The 18,420-nt window shown below is 38.4% G+C and overlaps 1 protein-coding gene across 1 annotated transcript; it reads right to left on the bottom strand.

Moving 5' to 3' along the window:
* Window positions 1–47: 47 nt before the first annotated feature.
* LOC116323989 (mucin-5AC-like) lies at window positions 48–18,405 on the bottom strand. The gene is made up of 16 exons (XM_031744505.2): window positions 18,302–18,405; window positions 12,767–12,835; window positions 12,156–12,319; window positions 10,958–11,145; window positions 10,282–10,386; window positions 9,532–9,670; window positions 7,201–7,348; window positions 6,911–7,043; window positions 5,910–6,062; window positions 5,782–5,819; window positions 5,652–5,681; window positions 5,383–5,549; window positions 3,832–4,307; window positions 3,578–3,677; window positions 1,751–2,168; window positions 48–865 (listed from the first exon to the last, which is right to left on the bottom strand). The coding sequence occupies exons 3-16, from the start codon at window positions 12,285–12,287 to the stop codon at window positions 783–785; spliced, it is 2,310 nt and encodes a 769-aa protein (XP_031600365.1). The 5' UTR covers window positions 12,288–12,319; window positions 12,767–12,835; window positions 18,302–18,405; the 3' UTR covers window positions 48–782.
* Window positions 18,406–18,420: the final 15 nt, after the last annotated feature.

Genomic DNA, 18,420 nt, shown 5'->3' with positions numbered 1-18,420 from the left:
CGAAATCTCCTACAATAGCTAGGAAATCAATACAGTACCAGTACAGCTTTCATCAAATAATAATTCATGCTTTATTCATATTGGCCTTTGCAAACAACCACAGTTGAAAGGCCTTATAAGAGATTAATAAAATAGAACTGTAAAGGAAAATTTTTAGAAACAGATCAGTTAATAATAATCAGTTAATAATAATAACTACTTAGCAATATATTTATGTTATTCTAACAACAAAACATTATAAACGTATAGACACATACAATAATTTTTATATCTGAAGTAAAGATGGATACACTTTAGATAATGATAAGCTCAAGTTCTTTTTCTCCAACAGGTTTTTGTTGGACCATGAAAAAAATACATAAAGTGGATCCTAAAGTGCCAGTTAAAATTTTTTTTAAAAGTTTTACTCATGGTGAAGAAAACATTTTATCCACAATGGTCCTGATTTGTAAAACAAACTGACAAATTGCTGTGTCGATGAAGGTCATATAAATCCACCATTTCACTAGTAAAGTGTAATACAGCAGTTTAACATTTTCTAATATTGCGTCCTAAGTATTTCTTACCATCTTATAACTATAAAAGGGATACAGGAATTAAGAAAATTCTATGCAATTCTATTTCTTTTCCCTTTGACAGTATTTTGTGTGATCTCACTTTAATGTAGGAATCTGAAACAGCTCAAAATACACAGTGGAATCATTTGTGTGATTCTATCTCTAAATATTCAAAGAAAACGAATGAGGTGCTCCCTAATGTGACAGATAACTCCAGATGCAGGATCAGCAAAGGAGCATTTTCTGAAGAAATATGCTGAAAGTTGTCAAAATCACTCCTGTTGCCAGAGATGAGGCCTGATATGGAGCTGCAGTAGAAGAGAGATGAGGTCAGTGAGTTAAGTTTACACTTAACACTGTTCACTTATTAACATTTAAACATTAAAAGCCAGATTATATAATTGAATATGGTAATATTTTACACATTTGCCTAACAAGTGAAAGATCTCCGGTTTGACACTGGGAAGGGATACAAATCTCTTTGGGACTCCTTTAAGAAGGTAAAGAGGGGCGGATCAATCCAAATATCGATAGTATCGATTCCAACACTTGTATCGGTGTAAGGTTGACACTAGTCTGATAGGATCGATACTTTGTTTCTATCCTTCAAGTTCAGTATGCAGCTCACTGAACTGTTTTATGGAAATGAAAAAATGTACATCAAACATGAACTATGAAAAATTTTTAAATCTTTTTCTGTTGACTATCACACTTGTTTTATTTAGAGGAGCACATTTTTTATTTTTTTTTATTTTGGAGCACATTTAAACATTTAAACAGCAGAAGTTGACCCAAAATGCTTCAGAGACAGGAACATTTACATTTTTCTTAATTATGTTTATTAGAAATGATGGAAATATTAAAAGTTGACCAACCATTAATTAAATGTATAATTTGCATAGCCTGTAAAGCACTTTTGTCATCTTTGACTTGAGTGTGACATACATGTTTTAATTTACTAATATTTAGGCACCTGGCCAGGAGTGAATAATATTAAAAAGGCCCTGAAATAAGCCACTGTTCATTACTTTCCTGAAAATCAAAACCACTGTTGCAGGAAACCTAAAAGGTTAAAACTGACTTTTATTGTCATTAATATTGTCTTTTACATGTTAGTGAATTAATGTTTAATTTTATAAAGGTCCTTAAAAACAGAGGAGAGGTGAAGTCTTGTTTAAAAGAAATTGTCTTACCACTTCCTGTGGTGTTCTGGACAGCTGTAGTAGCTGTCGTAGCTGTAGCCGTAACAGCTGGAGTTGCTGATGTACTTGCAGTATTGGTTGTGCTACTGGTTGTAGTAGTAGTTGTAGCTGTAACAGCTGGAGTTGCTGATGTACTTGCAGTATTGGTTGTACTAGTAGTTGTAGCTGTGGCTGTAGTAGCGGTTGTTACAGTAATACTTGTCGTATTGGCTGCGGTTGTTGTGTTTGCCACGGCTGTTGTGGTTGGAGCGGTGAACACAAGGCTCACAGGTCCTGATTTGACTGTGTAGCTGCCGGTGAACACACTGCCAACCAGGGTGCTCTGACTCCTGGAGCTGATACACAGATCTGGACATGTCTGAGAGGGCATGGTGGTAATGCACAGATTGACTGTGCACTGGACATACAGCTGTAAACACAAAAAGCTACACTCAGCAGTGTTCAGATCAAAGTATTTCATGCTATTGGCATATAGAGTACTATAGCTGTTTACGAAGCATTAATACTGGAACAATTCTAAAGCACAATCAAGACAAATGCTCAGAACAAGACAGCCACCACACATGATGTGTGCAGTGGTCAGTATCTTTCCATAGCATGCTAGCATGATAGCAGAAATTAATTACTGAAAATTAATTTCAAATCTGCAATTTTCTTTAGAGGTATTTGGTCACTAATCAACATATTGTTCAAACATTGAGCAGATGATGGTGCTAGATCAAACCAAGTCTCATGGAAATCAGTTTAAATGTTTCTGTTTGGCCCAGGTGGATAGAACCAGCTACACCACCATTTCATTTCTATTTATTTATTTTTCCATCTGAGAATGTAATAAATTAAAAAAAGAGGAAAACAGCAGCTGTGCAACTGAGCAGGAGAAAAATTTTAGGGATTTCCCTAAAACTGGCTTCCAAACTAAAAATATCAACTTTATTTTAAAACATAAATAAGGTAAAACATACAAAAAATAGATCGCAATTTAAATTTAAACGCAATGTTTTTTGGAAAGCTTGTAAAAATCATTTTCAAATGTTAGAACTGTTAATTAAGTAAACAGTTATTATGAGTTATTATGAGTTACTATGAGTTACTATGAGTCCCGTGGCTACAACATGTTTTAAAAAAAACTAACAGGGGCTTGCATCACTTTTAAGGAGCACCTCATTTGTCAACTTCCCAGTCGACCATCACAAATTTGTTTGAAAACAAAACTGAGGGCAAAAATACACGCTTAATAGGAATCATGAAAAACATCATGCCACTATTTCTCTCCCAGGGCTGCTTTAGATGTTTTTCTAACACCGTTTTTGTAAAGGCCCCTTTTTAAAATTCAATTATCTAGAAAACTACTTGAGCTAGATCCTTTCACTTGACTTGAACTGTATTACCTCCTTGTATCTGACAAGCTGTAAACAAAATATCACCCCCTGTGCACAAAACTGTGGTTTCTCATGGAATACAAATCAGCTGTTGGAGAGCTGGCATCCAAATATTTTAGGGACTTCAAGCATCCTTCATTCTCTCCTAACTTGAGCTACACTCCTGAGTATTCTTAGAGTCAAAAATTTTGAAAAAAGCTTACTCAAGTAGTTTGAGAAGAATTGCTTGAAATTTTGCATAATGTCTTTTAAGAAATTGATCTTTAACATTGATTTGATGAACTGACACTGAATGACCCTGAATACTTTTTTCTATTTTGCTGGTCAAAATAATTTCTTTCTCAGTTTCAACTTTTATTTGAAACAAGCTTCTGGTACACAGAAAGAGTAGAGCAAAGTGACACTTGTGCTTATGTGTGTGTTATATGACATCACTTACAGTTGTTCCATTGGTCTGTATTGTACTCAAATCAAGGCGGTAAACCCTGGAATTATTTTGGGTAGTAATAATCTCTAAGGTGTTGCTGGATGACAAGCACCTGAAAGAGAGAAATGCGACTGCTATTTCAATTTGTATGATATGCTTCATGTACTGAAAACAACATTTCTTTGAGGCGATTTTCTAAGAGCATCTGTCCTCTCCAAAGTGGTAACTTTGAATAAATGACAGGACACAAGCTGAATGTTACTGACCCTTGTTTTAGAATAGGACGGCTTATTGCAAAGTCCTCAGTCTCAGACTCGATGCACTCGTTCACTATCATCTCGGCTCGAAGCACACTGCAATTGGACCTGACATAGAGGTCCAGTTGTTTGATCCTGGATCCACTTTCTTCATTTACAGAGGCACTGTTACTGGAGTTGCTTCCTGTTCCCGAGTCAACACTTCTACGCAGTCTTTGTGGTGAGTTGCCGTTAGAGCGAAACTTGGGATTTCTGGTGAATTTTGCCAGGGGACCTGTTCCTGGGAGGTAAAATTCAATCCAAACACGAAACTCACCAAAGGTCTCTTTCTCTGTGGGCATCTCAATTAAAGCGTTTGGACCCTTGACCTGGACTCCTGGGATGCGGCAGGCCAAAGGCAGGATAAGTGATGGCTGGCGGCTAATCATAGCATAGGGACGCACGGTTTTCAAGGTGTTGGTGTAAACCAGCTCTGGGCCAGAGTGCTGGGAAAAATTGAGAATGAGAAAAGAGAAAATGAAAAAATCCAAACAAATAATCTATCACTGCAAAATATCTCATCATTTGACTAATAATTTTTAATATAAGACCAAAAAATCAATTTTTAATACAAGGTTTCCAATCGGTTTCATCTTCTGTGTAACCAGATGACAGAGCTTCAGATAAGGGAAATTCTTTTTTTTTTTCCATTTAAGAAAGACAGATATCTTAAACTCTTGGTCGACTGCAAGTGACTCTGTGAAACTGGTCGCTGGAAAGTTTATTTTAACACCTCAGTTTTTACATATCTTCTCCCTCCTGCATGGCCTGAAGCAAACACGAGAAGGATTGCTCTTATTCTCTGATGACTACTTAATTAAACTTTATAGTTTTTTAAAAAAAATCCCACTATAATTTCACTGAACAGCATTATCTAGCCTTACAGCACTAATATTACACAGCATGGATGTGTCTTGATAGATGGAGGTAAATTCCTTTTCTTTTAGCTGAACAGAGGTCAAGTCCAATAGGCAATATATATTAGGCTAGAGGACATTTATGTGTGCTGAAAGAGCAATCTGCTGGGGGTTAAAGCTACATTATGCTGGAATTGTTAATGAATGATATGACTGTTTAATGTCTTACATTTGATACAGTCCAGACGGAGGTACAGTCACGAGGCTACAGCCCTTAGGCTGCCTGTTTGAGCCTAAATCTCTGAACTGTAATAATGGAACTCTTCTTACCAGCTTAACTTAGAGTGAACATACTCAGAGCTGACTAAGCTAATTCAGCTAAGCTTTATTTCACCATTTTGATATTCATCAACTCATAGTTCATAGTTATTGATTCGTGATTTAGTTAAAACTGCTTTCTAAAGACTCCTGAAACAAGTATATACAAGAAGAAAGGAAACCACATGGTGTCAGCAAAGACAAGAGTTTCAGTTTACGTTCAGCTGCTCTTTAAATACTGCTGTGATTCCTTTCTTGAATAAAAGCCTTTCATATCTCGAAAATAAAAAAAGAAAGCCACAGCTACCAAAAAAGTAAAGGAAGGCATATTTGTGTAGTATTTTACCACAGTCTTTGTCCCACAGCCGTCCAAGGAGATGGTTGCAGTCACATGTGTGTTGTTGTAGTTGACGGGGCAGGTGGGGCTGTTGAGCTGGAGTTCGGCAAGGTCGATGTTTGTGAGCGAGGTGATGGGGAGCACCAGAGTCATCTCTGTCTTCTCACACTTCAGTTCTGACCAGGAGCAGAAGGTTAATTATTGATAATAACTCACACAACCACACTTATCACACTCGAAATCACCTGAATCTCACACACAAGACCTGAATTTATTACCTGTTCCAGCAGGTAATGTTCTGGTTTCCCCTGAAAAAGTTTGAGAAGGTACATGTAAGCAGTGAGTATTTTCAGATAAAACCCTGCTGTGAGGAAGTTGTTTTGCTAGATATTTCTATGGAGCTCTTACTTTGGTACAGCCACACACATCTTGGCTCCGACTGTAAACTGAGAGGATAAAACATGCAGATCAGACCGGTTCATCTAAACACATATATGCAAATGTATAAATACAGGTTTAATAAAGCATCAGCTGACCTCTTGGTATTTGCAGCAAAGCAGATGGGCAACAGATGAGTCAGATTGTTCTCAGAGCGGATCCAGGCCATGGCCATAGTGGCCAGGGGGCCGACTGATGTGAAGCCAGTCCTGTAGAGGTCAGGGGGCCCAACCACGGCAAACTCTAAAACTCTGTAAATATTGAGAGAACCTTGTATAATGTTTGATTCACCTAAAAATACTTCACACCTCTTGCAAAGCCACACAGGCACACTCAAAAAATAATTCTTCACCCTCAATAAACAGGAAAGAATATTTTTTTTTAGTAAAATGAAACTGAAATATATAAAATTAAATGTAAGAAAATGTACTTGGTATAAATAGAATATATACCAACTGAATGAATTTCATTTGACCAAACCATTATATTAACATTTTACATTGTACTTATGTGACCAAATTACATGGAAAATCTAAATGAAATCAAATGAGTTTAAATGAAATCATTCTATTTTATTTTAGTCTAAAGCACTTTGGTTTTACATGTACTATATAAAATGTGCTTACTTACATTGTGTATCTGACACACATGCTACCGTTTTCAGTCCCCTGTTGTAATTTTTTAAAACAGAGGTCTGTTTTTCAATATGCAGACTGTCATGTAAAACACAGCAATGTGTTTTACATGACATGGTTTTTTTTTGCATAACAAGTCAGCTTTATTTGTATAGCACATTTAAAAGACATCAAGTGTCGGCCACAGTGCTGAACAGAGGGGTAATGTAGTCAAATAAAAAAAAGAATTCAAATAAATGAGGTAAAAAAGATTACAAAACATCCATATATATATATACACACACAAGCAGACTCTTATATAACTTTTCTATACAAGTATATTTGTACATGTACATATGCACATACCTATACATGCATATGCAGCAAAAATGCAGCAACAGCAACAGAAAATAAAAGAATAAACCATGTTGGGATGTTTAAAAAGCAGTGGGAGGGACGGCAAAGGAAAAGCCACCAGGACTCACCTCTCCTCCTCCGACCTATAGTCAATGTTGATTATCTCCTCCTGGTACGGCAGAACAAACAGTACAGAGTCATCTTTTGGGGTCCTGTCTATGGCCACTGGTTCATCAGAGCACCTAAAATATGACTTTTCCACTGGAAAGACAAAATGAAACCATTTATTACATTACGCTATAAGTTATTATTAATCTTGCAACATTACTGTTTTCATTTTGGCAGCTGATGAGAGAAAGTGCAATTATTATTCTCTATACTTGAACCGAAATGTCATCTAAGCGATTGTCAGCCTCACCAGTTAGAGAGAGATGGACAGGGACAGAGCTGAGGGGCGGATCTGTGGCATGGTTTGCTCTGGGCGAAGGAATCAGGTCCTCCACCATCAGGTAAATAAAATACTGTCCTGCAGGTGCCTGTCCAGTGAAGGACAAAATGCATGTCTCCTGGTAAAAGAATGAAGCAATGTCAACAACAGAGATGAACAAGTTCCACAATGGTATGTGTGGGCAATGTCTGACTGTAAATGACATCAAAGCAAGACAAAAAAAAACAAAGAAACAACAAAAAAAACTGAGTGGTTAAACTTGTTCCAGACTATGCAAATGATAATACACAATGGTGCTTTTCGCTGAGCAAATTATGGCCAAACCAAACAAGTTTTTACTGTGGAAACCATTTCACTGATCAAGGACCAAAGAGAATTCAGTTGCATTTCCAAATTAACTGGAATGTGATTTCTGGCAAGGCAGACTTCTGCTAGTACAGAGTGACCTGATGTCTTCAAGAGTACAATAGCTTTGACATTATGGGCACTGAGAATTCCAGATTCTCATTGGTAGGAGGAGGTAGATTACTTTGGGTAAAGGAAGCAATAGATTCTGTTAAAGAGCAAGGATGTAAAATATTTTATTACTGTGTTTAAATTTTAAGCTACTTTATACTTTTATGCTCTACGTCACTGTCATAGTTACATGTTTTGTTCTTTCACTGTGTACACTGTGCTTTTGTCATTTCAGTCTAACACTCCCTGCTGTTTACTTTTCCCTTGCCAGTATGTGACCTACAGCTCCTCCCAGCTCACCTGCAACCTCTTTGTATCTAGCCTTTCTTTTTTCACCATAGCTGAGAGTTGCCTTTTTTCCCTGTTTTTTTGTGGGTTTTCTTCACTAAGATGTATTTTTATAGACTTAGAAGCTTAAAAAAACTGTTTCAGTTTCAGTGTCTTTTAACGTAATTAAACTGAATTTTAATTAACCTGGGCCATTCTATGGAATAAGCAAGCTCTACTTAAATCTTCTCCGTTCACCTTTTACAGTCTGCACTTTTCCATCAATTTTGTAACATCATAAACAGATGTGTCATGGCAGTTCTAGGTTTAACACATGTAGGGAATCGCCTGCTTATCGCTTCTTACTCAGGTACATTTCAACTGTAGATAAAAGATGGACATAAGCCAGCAGGTGGTATTTACCATGGCTGCAAAAAGACTCTTGGTGGTATGTAAATCTATGTAAATCTATGGGAAAATGGCCTTTGCTCTGTGATTTCAGTAAACACTTACCTGATGAGATAATGGTTCAAACTAATGAGCTGAACAGAAGCAGCGGTGTAAATTACAAACCTCACCAAAGCTGCTATAGCTTGATTTATTCTTCTTGACTTGTGGTGATCAAGTAATGATTCATGATCAAGTGACTGACAAGTTATTAGCCAGTGAGCATGAACTGGTATCACTTTCAGATCCACCCCATGCTTGTTACATCTGCTGTAGAAAAGCTAATATAGTCATAATATTATCTGGTGATGCCACAGTAGCTACATAGTCTATGATCAAGCATGGACGATACCTCACAATAGGTTTAATAGATAAGAGCTGTGAATAATGATTATATTTAAAGACAAATTTAAGACACCGTTCACCACAGTAGGTATTTCCACATGTTTGATTTGGCAGAGTTTTACGCCAGATTTCTGTCCTGATGAAACCCCAAAGATGATGGGGTGGGCTGGGTGTTGGTTGGTGCTGAACATATTTAAATATTTAGGTTAGTCTAATCCGCACTGAGGTTTAACTGTAATCAAATGTCACATACATAAAACGATTACTTTTAAATTTGTTAATTTAAAAAAAATTAGGGCAATCAGTAGCCTTAACTTTTTGGAGATCTGGCAACTTTTTAGGTTTATAGTTGTGGGAACTAGCATTTCCCATGCTCTGCATTTGTACTGTAACCATTTGCTTTAAATTGCTTCAAATTCTTTCTCAGATGTCGAGTTACAGTGACAAATCGAGGCACCACTAATAATACAGTAATAAACACAAGTAGAACATTACATTTTTGCACATTGTGTACTTAAATTTAGCAAATAATTTCTAAACAAATGTAGAACCTGGGCAGTGAATACTGTTTTTGGACTGCAGTATTGGTACTTTTACTTTTGTGCACATATTTTATTTTTTTTCACATTTATTGGTATACTACATCTACTACACTATAAGCTTTTTTTCTGTTAATGACATATAAACTTATCATCTTTAAAATAGTAAAATATGTTTTTAATTGAGAATAAAATTGATTTTAGTGCCTACAATAATAAATCCTTGAACTGGTGAAATACAACTCACCCCATCCAGCTCTATGAAGGAGTGCTGGGTGCAGCTGACACACTCTCCCTTGTCAGAACTGGCAAATCGACATCGGACCTTGTCCCCATCCAAGTCTTTCACTGACAGATGGAAGTCGTGAGGACAGTTCACATGGGCCCTGTTCTCACAGAACAGGAAGTATTGGTGGCATGCAGGACAAAGAGATAATCAGCCTCTTGAATCATAAATCACAACAAAAGAGAAAACGAAAATGAAAGTGGATTTGGTGCAGTCTGTACAGCTGAAGGGCAAGGCATCACTCTGAAGAAATCTTTGAGAAGCAAAGACTTTGGCTGATGTCAATAACCTCTCGAAGTGTTGCCTCTTCGGTGACGCTTGTTTGGGGCCAAAGGGTGATCTTAAACTTGGCCCCCAGCAACAGCTCCCTTTTGGAGCTGAAAAAGCCACTGCGAGTGGTGAGCATGAGTAACAGATAAACAATCAGCTGAAACTGATCGCATAAACCTGCAGACTCAGGCTTCACTTTGATTTCACATGGACTTTTTAACAAAACAATGATTACACTCAGATTTAAATCATCTGAATACCCAAGTGAAATTTTAAAAATCTATTTCATGTAAAATCTTATATGGATCCTTGTTCAGATATATGTAGCTTATATCTCTTTATGACAGCTTAAATGTCCTTAATTTAATTAACACAAATTCAGCTCATGTCTGAATACAGGAGTTGGGAGGAAGGAGAGCAGAGAGTAGTTCTTTACACTACCTTAGTGGAGGAGGGAGAGCCACAAAAGCAGGGTGGTTGAGTCTCCCAGTGTTTGCTCGGATCACTGGTCCTGCATTTATAGACACAAAAAATTCTGTGCTGGACCTAAAACAGTCCAAAAAATTGTATTAATGGCTTCTTCCTTTAATTTAACAAATAACATCATTGATCTTGTCACAGATAGTAAACATAGTGCTTCATAGCAAACGGTTTGATTCGCACAGGACTGAAGAATCATAAGTCAGTTTGTTTGGGGTCCAGACTGCTTGAAATAGTCCACTTTAAATGATTTTGTGTACTCTTAGCTCTTTATGATTTCAGATATTGTGGGATATCACTAATATGGTTATTTCAAGCACAAACCTCTCGCTGGGACCATAGAAGCCCCAGCTTCACACCTTCTTTGTTGCGAAGGGCTACCAATCAGAAAAAACTCTGAATTATGCAAAGCTGATCTAGTAGAACAAAAAATAAATACAAATAAAAGCCCTCCATAGTTATCTAAGAAAAAAACAAAACCATGTCACATGGAATAATCTCAGAGTTATTTATTTAAATAGACTGCGCAAATTTCTTTTAAAAAGATGAAAAATGGAGCTGACACTTAAAATGTAAAAATTAATATACAAAATTTAGCATGTCTGAAGTCAAGCATATTTGCCTATTGGTCTCATACCCTAAACTGATGGTAGCTCTGTAGTCACTGGGGACAGTTTTCTGCCACTGGCGGACACACCAGTCAGAGGGTTTGGTCCCAGTGAAAGGTAACGGGGTGGTGTGGACTAGACAGTCCTCTCCTGGAGCACAGAGTCCAGACAAAGACGGACAAGGACCAGGAGCAATGACGGTAAAATGAGCCCGCACCTGCAAGAAGTAAAGAGACAAACTCCCTCATGTCTGCACTAAACAAACATTACAAACATTTGGATGTAGTTCATGAGGCACCAAATATCAATCTGAGAACCACACGACTAGTTTGTTGACTATTAATTGACTATTAATTAATTATTAGTGACTGTAATTTCCTACCAGTTGGGATAAATAAAGTATTTGTTACCTTTATTTTCCCCACTAATGTTGAGTATTAGTAGGATGCTACACTGCAACGCCCATCAACCAAATGAAACAACTAAAAATAACAGAATTTGGGTTGAAGCACTAATTTATGGGATGTTTGTGGCCCAGTGTGATGTAACAATGGGAGGCAACAACTATGAAAAAAAGAACAATATCAACATTATCCTTAGTTCAGCTATTAAATCCATATGAAAGTAAGGGTTCGTTTTTGAGGATAGATGGAGCCATGAGTAATTAGGACGTACACAGCTGACAGGACTGCATATGGCTCAGAAGAATGCCTAATTAGATTACAACAGACCCAACACACTACACAATGACTGACACTGAATTGTTTTTTAGAACTAAAAGAATCAATTATTTGCACACATAAGTAAGTAGTAACTAAAATAAAGAAAGAAGGGGAAGGGATACTTTCAAGCATGTAAATTTTAATGTTTTTTGTTCTTGCAGTGAATCCTGAAACGTTTTAACTAATTGAGTGGTAAACACGTTCATTAGGCTATTTCGAGAAAAGTATAATTTTAGTAAAGTAAAATTATAGAAGCATAGTTTTGACACACAATTTAAATCACTGGTTTATAATAAATAATAATGCTGAGGCATAAAATAATATGGTTTATAAATCATGGGAAATGTCTTTTATTAGTTTCCTGCCATAATTTTGAGTTTATGAAAATCTCAACACATGACTAAAATGTGATAGTAAAAATGTATAATTAGGAACAGCTGAGAGTGAGGAGATCTTGGATTTTAGGACTCTGAAAAAAAAATTAAGGAGGGAAAACGTTGCTCACTGTTTTTCCTCCATCACTGTTCAGGGGCACAACATGCACTGTCAGGCCAAGAGAAGAGGCGTCAGAGGCCAGGCCTAGCATCAACAGAGCCAGGCCCAGCAATAAGATATGCATTTTGTATCTGTCCAGCATCTCAGCTCCTCAGGCAAGCAGCGAGTCTGAACCTTTGGGAAATACAAAGACAGAAAGGTGAAGTAGTCAAGAGTCAGAGCACTAACTCTCTTTTCATTAGCTGCAAAAAAACCTGGAATTATCTGCACTTCACTCAAGGATTGACTTTTAAGTAAATTTGACTTTTAAGTAAAGTCAATCCAAGACTGATCCCGCATTGTCTTTCTGAAACAAGGCTGTCGTTTCATATCTGACAGGATAGTGAGAGATGAAACTACGGAATCTCTCACTATATTATTTATGATTTAATAATGATATTGTAACTGGCAGCTCTGCAATTCAAGGTGTGTAATACCACGTTATAAAAGTTTGACAGGTTGAAGAGTGAAACATCAATCTCGTATCAAAACTCACTTGAATAGAAACCATTTTATCAGTCACAAATTAGAAAACACCTGCAGTTTTGTAAAATAATTATGATCGTAAAGACCGTGACATACCTGCTGTTTCTGCTCTTGGGCGTCTTCCACAAATCAAAATATGTAATCCTCAGAGAGGGGTACAAGAACCTGAGGACAACAGCAAACAACCTCTGGGAATCACAAATGACAACCTGATAGAGCAACCAATTACAGTACAGCTGTTGTCAAGAAATGTAGCAACAGACTAACTCACGCTTAAAAAGTATAAAACAGCCAGCAAACATATGCCCACCATGTGCAAAACCTTAAATAAGAATGGTGGGACAAAATGAAAGAATTAAGTAATAAAAAAAGTTTTGTATTGATACAAAAATGCAAAACATGATGTCTGGATGTAAAACACTACTACACATTCACATCAAAACCTCTTTCCTGACGTGAAACATGGTTGGTGGGAGCAGCAAGGTTTGGTGGTGTTTGGAATACATGAATTGTTAATTAGGAACCTAAAGCTGGAGGCTCAGAGGCAGTGGCGTCATCTTTGCATAAAAGAAGCCAAGCGCAAATACAGGGAGTGCAGAATTATTAGGCAAATGAGTATTTTGTCCACATCATCCTCTTCATGCATGTTGTCTTACTCCAAGCTGTATAGGCTCGAAAGCCTACTACCAATTAAGCATATTAGGTGATGTGCATCTCTGTAATGAGAAGGGGTGTGGTCTAATGACATCAACACCCTATATCAGGTGTGCATAATTATTAGGCAACCTCCTTTCCTTTGGCAAAATGGGTCAAAAGAAGGACTTGACAGGCTCAGAAAAGTCAAAAATAGTGAGATATCTTGCAGAGGGATGCAGCAGTCTTAAAACTGCAAAGCTTCTGAAGCGTGATCATCGAACAATCAAGCGTTTCATTCTAAATAGTCAACAGGGTCGCAAGAAGCGTGTGGAAAAACCAAGGCGCAAAATAACTGCCCATGAACTGAGAAAAGTCAAGCGTGCAGCTGCCAAGATGCCACTTGCCACCAGTTTGGCCATATTTCAGAGCTGCAACATCACTGGAGTGCCCAAAAGCACAAGGTGTGCAATACTCAGAGACATGGCCAAGGTAAGAAAGGCTGAAAGACGACCACCACTGAACAAGACACACAAGCTGAAACCTCAAGACTGGGCCAAGAAATATCTCAAGACTGATTTTTCTAAGGTTTTATGGACTGATGAAATGAGAGTGAGTCTTGATGGGCCAGATGGATGGGCCCGTGGCTGGATTGGTAAAGGGCAGAGAGCTCCAGTCCGACTCAGGCGCCAGCAAGGTGGAGGTGGAGTACTGGTTTGGGCTGGTATCATCAAAGATGAGCTTGTGGGGCCTTTTTCGGGTTGAGGATGGAGTCAAGCTCAACTCCCAGTCCTACTGCCAGTTTCTGGAAGACACCTTCTTCAAGCAGTGGTACAGGAAGAAGTCTGCATCCTTCAAGAAAAACATGATTTTCATGCAGGACAATGCTCCATCACACGCGTCCAAGTACTCCACAGCGTGGCTGGCAAGAAAGGGTATAAAAGAAGAAAAACTAATGACATGGCCTCCTTGTTCACCTGATCTGAACCCCATTGAGAACCTGTGGTCCATCATCAAATGTGAGATTTACAAGGAGGAAAACAGTACACCTCTCTGAACAGTGTCTGGGAGGCTGTGGTTGCTGCTGCACGCAATGTTGATGGTGAACAGATCAAAACACTGACAGAATCCATGGATGGCAGGCTTGTGAGTGTCCTTGCAAAGAAAGGTGGCTATATTGGTTGCTGATTTGTTTTTGTTTTGTTTTTGAATGTCAGAAATGTATATTTGTGAATGTGGAGATGTTATATTGGTTTCACTGGTAAAAATAAATAATTGAAATGGGTATATATTTGTTTTTTGTTAAGTTGCCTAATAATTATGCACAGTAATAGTCACCTGCACACACAGATATCCTCCTAAAATAGCTAAAACTAAAAACAAACTAAAAACTACTTCCAAAAACATTCAGCTTTGATATTAATGAGTTTTTTTGGGTTCATTGAGAACATGGTTGTTGTTCAATAATAAAATTATTCCTCAAAAATACAACTTGCCTAATAATTCTGCACTCCCTGTACAAACAGCGCATCGAGGAACACTTTAACACAAAGAACTCCAGAAACATGTGGCAGGGGATCAAGACACTCACTGGCTACAAAGACAGTTGCACACAAACCAACTCCCCAGACATCACCTTATCTGACACCCTAAACCATTACAGAGAGGGACGACATCCAGCTGGAGCAGCACCAGGTCAGAGCCACACTGCGCAGAGTCAACGCGAGGAAAGCAGCTGGCTCTGATGGTGTAGCCGGTAGAGTGCTTAAAGCATGTGCAGACCAACTAGCAGAGGTTTTCACCACCATCTTCAACCTCTCACTGCTACAGTCTGTAGTACCATCCTGCCTTAAGTCAGCCACCATCGTTCCAGTGCCCAAGAAGAACACAGTGAGCTGCTTGAATGACTATCGTCCAGTTGCTTTAACACCCATAATTGCCAAATGTTTCGAACAGCTCATCATGTCACACATTAAAGCTGCCATCCCTGCAAACCTCGATCCATACCAGTTTGCATACAGGGCAAACAGGTCGCCAGAGGATGCCATAATAACAGCTCTTCACACAGCCCTCACACACCTGGACTGTCGTAACACCTATGTGAGAATGCTGTTTGTGGATTTCAGCTCTGCCTTCAATACAGTTCAACCCCACAAACTGGTTAATAAACTAAGCAACTTAGGACTCAGCAGCTCACTGTGCAGCTGGATACTGGACTTCCTGAGCAACAGACCCCAGAACGTAAGAATGGGAGAGCACACCTCCTCCACCCTCATTCTGAATGTGGGTGTCCCACAGGGGTGTGTTCTCAGTCCCCTCTTATACTCACTTTTCACCCATGACTGTTCACCAATCCACACCAGTAACACCATTATAAAATTTGCTGATGACACCACTGTCATAGGACTGATCGACAACAACGATGATTCAGCCTACAGAGAGGAGGTTCAGCATCTGAAGCAATGGTGTGACGACAACAACCTGCATCTGAACACAGCCAAGACCAAGGAGATGGTAATCGACTTCAGAAGAACAAAGCGATCTGAGCACTCTACCCTCTACATTGATGGGGAGGAGGTAGAAAGGGTAGAAAGCTTTAAGTTCCTCGGAGTCCACATCTCGGCCGACCTTACCTGGTCCACAAACATCTCCCACCAGGTAGGGAAAGCACAACAAAGGCTGTACTTCCTCAGGAAACTACGTCAGGCCCAATTACCCCAAAGACTGCTAGTAAACTTCTACCGCTCCACCATTGAGAGCCTTCTGACTTACTGCTGCACACTCTGGTTCAACTGCTGCACCGCAGAGGACAAGAAACTGCAGCGGGTGGTGAGGGCAGCAGAGCGGGCAATCGGCACTTCACTAACCCCCCTCAGAGACATCTATACTGGCAGACTTCAGCAGAAAGCCAGCATCATCATCAAAGACCCCTCGCACCCTGGACACTCACTTTTCCCCCCTTCCCTCTGGTAAACGCTACAGGTCCATCAGGTCAAAGACAAACAGACTCAACAGAAGTTTTTACCCACAGGCTGTCAAACATGCCCTACCTCCACCCTGATTGGAGGATAACTGCACTGCCAACACTCATGGACATTACACCTTATTTATAAATCGTATTTCTGTTTATACTTCAATGCAACCAACACCCTTACCTCTTTAAACTGTATTTATCATAACCTTATTTAGTATAGTTCCAACAGCACCCCCCCCACTCAATGTGCAATATCATCCCCCCGCCACACACTCAATGTGCAATATCACTGATCACACTGCACCTCTCAATGCACCTGCTAGTTAGATGGCATGTATGTGTATGTATATAGATGTAAGCGTGTATGTGGAAATATGTGTGTGTATGTATGTACGGATGCATATATGTATATATACATATGTGCATGTATGTTTGCAGGTGTATGTATAACTTGACATATGACATATCTTTCTTGTGTAAATGTAAATTTGTCTGTTATTGTGTAAATACTTACGCTATTGTGTACTCCACACACATGGAGAGATGCCAAACTGCCTTTCACTGTTCTTGTAACAGTGACAATAAAAAGCTATTCTATTCTATCTTTAAAGCAGCAATACCTGCAGGCAGTGGGCACGGAGGGGCAAGTGGGTGGTAGTGACTTGCATTATTTAGCTTTTTTTCTGAGCTTCACTAAGTTTCTAATGACAGGAGTTTGATTTAATTTTTTGAAAATTTTTTAATTGTTTGTGATGTCTGTGTGCAAAGTGGGACACTGCTTTTGTACATAAAAGTCTATGGTGTGATAAAAATCTGTTCTGGAGAAATAGTTCAACATATTATGGTGTATATCTTTATTTCCATTCTTTTAAAAAGCTCTGTGACAGATTTTCTAGTTTTAGAATCTAAATCAGAGATGTCAACTCATCTTACATGATGGGCCTCATAGAGCCCAGTTTCATTCAAAGTGGGCCTGACCTGTAAAGCTATTGCCTATCAGTAAACATTTTTTTGTTTTTAAAGTTTCTTTTATTTCCAGGATAAAGATTAAGCTACACATTTAAACCCTGAGGTATCTTCAGAAATTTTTTTTAAAGATTTTAAAGATGCATCTCAGTTTTTCCACTATGTGAAGAAATGCTGCTGACTACAAAGAAAGTCCCAGTTCCTTGTGCATACACTAATATTTAGATTTTTTTTTTTCATACTTTGGTGCTTGAGAGGGTTATTTGTCAGTAAAAAGGCAAAACTAATGAAAAAAAACACACAAAGGTCCAAAAATGTTTGCCCTTCTTTTTAGTCCACATATATCCAGTGAGCTGGATCCATGTTCATCAAAGATATCGTGAGGCAAACTGAGCTGGAAAAAAAGAACTGATTTTTATAGTGACAGGTATATGTAATGAAAACATAAGAAATTGCATTTAACTTAAATTTTGTGTCCTGTGGAAAGCATTTAGGTCTTTCCCAGTAACAAACTTGTCCATGTAGTGAACTATGCAGCTGCTTTGAGACATGGCAGCAGACTATAATGTGCTACACCGGCTAAAAATACATTTCTCGGAGCACCTCTACATAAGGTTTACACAATGAGAAGCTAAAGGTCTTGGGCTAGTCAAGTCAAAAGACACTGCAGAACCTTTAAAAGATTTGAGTGTATCTATCTGAGCCTATATGTATGCTCTTGACAGTGTTGAAAATCCAAAATAAATTCAAACTTTTACATCCAATTCCTGTTTTTTTAAAGTGATTAAAAATGTAACCTGTACAATCCTGGGAAACAAAAGATTAAATAACTAAAAGCCCAAATAACCATGACATTCATGCCCACGCTGAGTGTAGGTAAATTTTGAACTGTATGTTGTTAAAAAGTATCAGGTTTCAAATGTTGGTGAATAACACCATGACACTCCATCACAGGCCAGAATTATTCAGGCAGCTCTGCCCTGAAACGTCCACAGAATAAAAGGCAGATATAGAAAACACATAGAAATGAAAATGTCAGATAAGGAACAAATTTTTACCGTAATCAGTCGTCAGCTCTTCATTTTCAAAAGTCCAACTTAGGAGCTTACAGCCTCCATGCTCTTTCTATACAGTCTCGAGCGCTGAGATGTAAGCAAACTAAATTTGAGCGATGACA

This window comes from Oreochromis aureus, linkage group 1 (assembly GCF_013358895.1).
Source record: "Oreochromis aureus strain Israel breed Guangdong linkage group 1, ZZ_aureus, whole genome shotgun sequence".
Classification (NCBI taxonomy): domain Eukaryota; kingdom Metazoa; phylum Chordata; class Actinopteri; order Cichliformes; family Cichlidae; genus Oreochromis; species Oreochromis aureus.
This window is presented reverse-complemented; position numbering and strand designations above follow the sequence as displayed.

Excerpts from the sequence above, each read along its gene's own strand:
- LOC116323989 (XM_031744505.2), bottom strand. The coding sequence starts at position 12,287 with ATGCTGGACAGATACAAAATGCATATCTTATTGCTGGGCCTGGCTCTG. Across the intron at positions 7,349-9,531 it reads CCTTCATAGAGCTGGATGGG|GAGACATGCATTTTGTCCTT; the intron begins GTGAGTTGTATT and ends TTCTTTTACCAG. Across the intron at positions 2,169-3,577 it reads TACAGACCAATGGAACAACT|CTGTATGTCCAGTGCACAGT; the intron begins GTAAGTGATGTC and ends TTGTGTTTACAG.